The sequence below is a fragment of the Semicossyphus pulcher genome, unplaced genomic scaffold, assembly GCF_022749685.1.
Source record: "Semicossyphus pulcher isolate SPU_LCO1_2020_fin unplaced genomic scaffold, fSemPul1.0.p SCAF_3, whole genome shotgun sequence".
NCBI lineage: Eukaryota > Metazoa > Chordata > Actinopteri > Labriformes > Labridae > Semicossyphus > Semicossyphus pulcher.
Window position 1 is genome coordinate 30911864 of NW_027211704.1, and position 5199 is coordinate 30917062.

At 44.7% G+C, this 5199-nt stretch overlaps 1 protein-coding gene across 1 annotated transcript; it reads left to right on the top strand.

The window, feature by feature from the left end:
• The first annotated feature begins 320 nt into the window (after positions 1-320).
• Positions 321-4731, top strand: LOC138606219 (transcriptional repressor scratch 1-like). The gene is made up of 2 exons (XM_069678683.1): positions 321-530; positions 3640-4731. The coding sequence occupies exons 1-2, from the start codon at positions 368-370 to the stop codon at positions 4449-4451; spliced, it is 975 nt and encodes a 324-aa protein (XP_069534784.1). The 5' UTR covers positions 321-367; the 3' UTR covers positions 4452-4731.
• Positions 4732-5199: the final 468 nt, after the last annotated feature.

Here is a 5199-nt window from a genome sequence, read left to right on the forward strand (position 1 = left end):
GTGCCCCACATATAAAAGGCTGCAGTAGTGCTGAGCTCAGCTAGTCCAGACATCTCTCTCTCTCTCTCTCTCTGTTTCTCTGCCTCTGTTTCCGTCTTCCCCTCCATCCTCTCTGTCCTCTGCTTTCTCTCTTCTCTCTCTGCTGCTTTCACTACATCTTCTCTTTCTCTTTCACGCTTTAAAGCATCTCCAGGATTTTTGGAAACCCTATTTTTTTTGTACCATTTGTTGTTTGTCCTGACCAAGAAGGCCGTCTGGAAGCCTGGTTTATTTCTGCTCTGTTCTTCTTTTTTTTTTTTTTACATCCTCAGTCTGTTGACATTTTTCTATGAGGCTGTAGCATCAGTTTTTCATCAGGGTGAAAAAAATGCCACGCTCCTTTTTGGTGAAGCAGCCGAAGGTTCACGACTTCTCGTCTTCCAGCTACTACCATCAGCAGCAGCAGCAGCAGCAGTGGGACGACTCTTACACTGTAACACATGCCATCACTGAGTCGGCCACCAACTTGGCGGTGCGTTTGAGTGAAAATGGTAAGTTGAGTTTCAACTTTTTCCTTCATTTCTGCTGCTTTTAGCTCTTTAGTCCTGCATTTGAAGATGGTCTTTGTCACAGAAACGGTGCAGAAACAACAGACAGGCTTTCATGCAAGTGTTTATGTTGTTGTCTCTGCTTTCTAATCGCTCATGGAAACCCCCAAAAAGCCCCCCGCCGGCATCACTTGCCCCCCTTCTGTACGCCTCAGGACTTTTGTTTTCTAACTCGGCGGATGCTAAATAGTATTCAGGTCACGCCGGCTCAATCTGCTTAACACTCAAACCAGATCACACAGCAGCCTTTGGCTTTAATACTATTGTGTACATGAATGATGAGATATACGTGCGCACACACGGCGGGCATTAGGCACGAAATGTGATGCAAGCCTTTGTCAGGTCCAACTAGAAAGGAGGAGAGAAACTGGTGAGAAAGCAGATAGCCACATGGGACTGTGTTGTCCTTAGATGGTGCAGTTGCCCTTGAGTCTTTCCTCTTATCATCCCCCCCCCCCCGACTCGTTCATCTCTCCATCTCTCTCCATCTGATCCTGCAGGATGTTAGATAGCCACAGGGAGTAGGATTGCAGCAACACAATCCATATGTGGAGCAGCGAGAGGTGATGGAACAGGGTTTTTAGAGGATGGGTATTGACTGGAAAATAGAGAGTGCTGCAGGTAATTCAATAAAGTGCAACATGAGCAGTACAGTGGCAGACAGTAGATTTCTGCACAGGCTGGAAGTGAGAGCAACCCAGCGATGCAAACAATATGTGTGTGCGTGTGTGTGTGTGTGAGTGTGAGTGTGTGTGTGTGTGTGTGTGAGTGTGTGTGTGTGTGTGTGTGTTTGGCTTTGAGAAACATCCAAAGAAATGTATGCTTTGAGCAGACCCCCCCTCCTTCCCTAAACCACCAGCAGCATCACAGATCTTGTGTTCGAGTTGAATAATTTGTCCCCCAGATTTAGGATGCCAGCTGTCTGCTTCCCTTTGTGTTCCAGTGTGTGTGCGTGTGTGTGTGTGTGTGTGTGTGTGTGTGTTGTATGGGCTGGTAGAGAGGGGGGGATTGGGCTCAATATACCATTGACTGCTGTTAAGATCAGACAGAATCCCCCCCACCCTCCACCAAACACACACACACCCTCCCTTTCCTTTATTTTGCCAAATCGCAGTCCCCCACCTGTCACTCAATCTCCCCTTACTTTGCTCATGAACACTGTGAAAAAGGGCACAGATGGAGAATGATCTGATTAAAATGATTTAGTGATTGAGGGGATTTCACTGCTGAGACGCTCTGTTTTGATCACCCGCCCCCCCCCCGGCTCCTCCTCCTGCCCCGTCACAGAGTCAGATGCTGCTGATGCTCGTGTTCGACGCAGCGACAGGTGGATTGAACAGAGGAAAAACTCTCCGACTGTTTTGTCCCTGTCAGCACTTTCTCTTTGACTCTGTTTTTCCTCTCTTATCGTAGCACTTGTAGGAGCCAGTTGAAGTATTGATTAGGGCAGAACTGTGCAGCAAAGACTCATTAATATTTCATCCTCAAAGCTTGCTGAACCTGGCACTTACAAATAGCTTCCTGTATAGGTTTCCTATTGATTAGAGGGCACTTTTCTTCAGAGGTAACGGAGATCATGAGCGATCCCATTCCTTTATTCCAATGAAAAAAATATGTTTACACTCTACAAGTAACAGAGCTGCAATGAGTAATCAATTAACTCAAATTATTCAAGTAACTGTTGCAGATTTGATGAATCATTTTGGTGATTTTTCAAAGTAAAAATGTCAGAGAGTTGCAGGTTTAAGCTTCTTTAATGTAAGGACTTGCTGGTTGTTGTCATTTTAAGAATACAAAATCTTGGGTTTTAAATTGTTGGTTTGAATTTGAAACAGTGCGGAGCATGTTTAACAACGTTATGACTTCTTAAAACTAGGCGGTCAATTTAATAATCCTCAAATTAATTGATTATAAAAATATAACTTTGTTGCAGCCCTGCAAGGTACAAATATTAAGCTTTAAGTTGCTTATCAGCCTGCATATTGTCTCTTTGTTAGTCATTATAAACCACTTATTAACACCCTGTTCTGCATGGCTATATTCTGTTACTACTAGACCATTAACATAAAGTTTCCTCTCACTAACCTCCTAATTACTGCATCTTGGTTGTTAGTAAGTAGGTTACTCAATATGCTTTACTCAGTATGGACTGAATCAGGTCGCTCTGCCCCAAAACTGAGCAAAGCATAGTTCGACTTCCTTACTTACAATCATCCATCCATGTTCAGGGTTGCGGGGGGCTGGAGCCTATCCCAGCTGTCATTGGGTGAAAGGTGGGGTTACTGGTCGCCAGTCAATCACAGGGCTGACACATAGAGACAGACAATATTTCGCACTCACACATACGGGCAATTTAGAGTCATCAATTAACCTTACAAGCATGTCATTAGACTGTGGGAGACCCCGGAGGGCACCCACGCATGCAAAGGGAGAACATGCAAACTCCACACAGAAAGGCCCAAACCAGGGTTTGAACCAGTGACCTTCTAGCTGTGAGGGAACAGCGCTAACCACTGCACCACCACGCAGCCCTTACTTACAATGAATGAGCAGTAATTAAAAAGTTTTTTATATATCTTATTTGCTGGACAAGTTTAAAACGATGATCTCAAACCACTCCACCTCACTGTGCAGCTGCTTTCACTGAGTTTTGTCCTTTTTGGTTTGCTTCAGCTCTGCATTTTTTTCCATCTAAACATAGTTATAAATGAGGGAAACCTCAATGACTTTCGAGGCTTAAATAAAGACATGAATGAGTGACCTACAAAAGCAAAGCGCACCTAGAAGATGTTCTCATGTTCATCTATGTCACTGTCACATTTTCCGCTCCAAAGTTGGCAGTGATTGTAAGTTACACAGTTTAAAGAAAGCAGGAGGAGAGTTATTGTTAAAGAATACTACACGTGCATGTTAAGGATCAGCAAAGAGATAAAATGCACATACTTTGTTCTCTGGGGCCAAAATCAGCACAACGTGAGAGCTCTGCGTTATGTAAAGCTTAATCAAAAATATGTTCCATCTGTTTATTAAATGCTTTTTTTTCTTTTCCCAGGCTACATCCACGATTACATCATCCCCTCAGTGTTGACAAGCACAAAAGAGTCAGGTCATGAGCAGACCGGGCTCTCCACAGGGCCCCTGTACTCCCCGGGAGGCAGCGGCGGGGAAGAGTTCTCCGATCACGACATGGAGCATCCAGACAGCCCCGTCTCCAGCGGCACAGTTGAATCAGACACCAGCGGCCATGAGCTGGAGTCCTGCAGCATCAACACCTTCCTGGTCTCGGACGGCCGCTCTCGCAGGAGGCCCAGCAAGAGGTGTCCCTGGAAGCGAGGCAGCCAATCAGACAGCGGCGAGGATGTGGAGTCAGCAGACTGCAGCCCCGCCAAAGGGAAATCCAAAGGGCGCCACATGTGCGGCGAGTGCGGCAAATCGTACGCCACGTCGTCCAATCTGAGCAGACACAAGCAGACTCACCGCAGCCTGGACAGCCAGCAGGCCCGGAAGTGTCCCACCTGCCACAAAGTGTACGTCTCCATGCCAGCGCTCGCCATGCACATGCTGACCCACGACCTGAAGCACGAGTGCACGGTGTGTGGGAAGGCCTTCAGTCGACCCTGGCTGCTGCAGGGCCACATGCGGTCCCACACCGGGGAGAAACCGTTCGCCTGCGCCCACTGCGGCAAAGCGTTCGCCGACCGCTCCAACCTGCGCGCCCACATGCAGACGCACTCGGCCTTCAAGCACTACTCCTGCAAACGCTGCCACAAAAGCTTTGCCCTCAAGTCCTACCTGAACAAGCACTACGAGTCGGCCTGCTTCAAAGGGCACCAAGAGGAAGATGACTGCAGCTCTGAGGACTGAATGTTCATCTTTTTCATTTCTATTTATACACTTTTGAAAAGTTCATACATCAAAGTCAGAGAAAACTCACCACTTCTTCTTCCTCCTCTCAGGCTTGTCACCTGCATGCATCATAATCCTGCCTTTTGATGAGCAATAACCGCACTCTAAATTATTCAGGAATTATGAATGAAATCCATAAAAGTCTCAGTATGTGAAATATTTTATATTGTTTTTATAAATTGAATTGCAATAATTAACATGCCAGTATTATTTTATACGCCGAGTAGCTCTTAATTTACCTCGAACATTCTTATTCGTAAAATGATGCATTTGTGTATTTATTTATTTATTTAACTATTTATTTGCCAATTTTTAAGATTATTTATTTATTATTGGTTGATGTATTTGTGAATTTAACATGGATTTATTACAAGCCATGTATTGGAATTGTTGAAAACAAAAGCCAAAATATATTCTGACACATTATATTTCTCTGTCTGATCAATTTGGTGATGACAATAAAACTGATAAAAATCAATTATTTCTAAAGCTTCCTTTACTCGTGCCTGAATATAAGCAGATGAGACACACATACACTTACATTTGAACAGTTTTTAAAAGATACAGTTCACTTATATTCTACATGCAATAATGTCTTGTGAATGGCTTATTCACATGCCTGCCCAATGACTGTATATATAGACTCCATCTGCTCTTATTGTACGAAATTGAAGGCAAAATAGCCCCCGTGATAGGCGCTGCCATC

Bases quoted from the DNA above. Each gene is read 5' to 3' on its own strand.
- LOC138606219 (XM_069678683.1), top strand. From the start codon at position 368: ATGCCACGCTCCTTTTTGGTGAAGCAGCCGAAGGTTCACGACTTCTCG. The intron at 531-3,639 runs GTAAGTTGAGTT...TTCTTTTCCCAG, and splicing joins GGTGCGTTTGAGTGAAAATG to GCTACATCCACGATTACATC.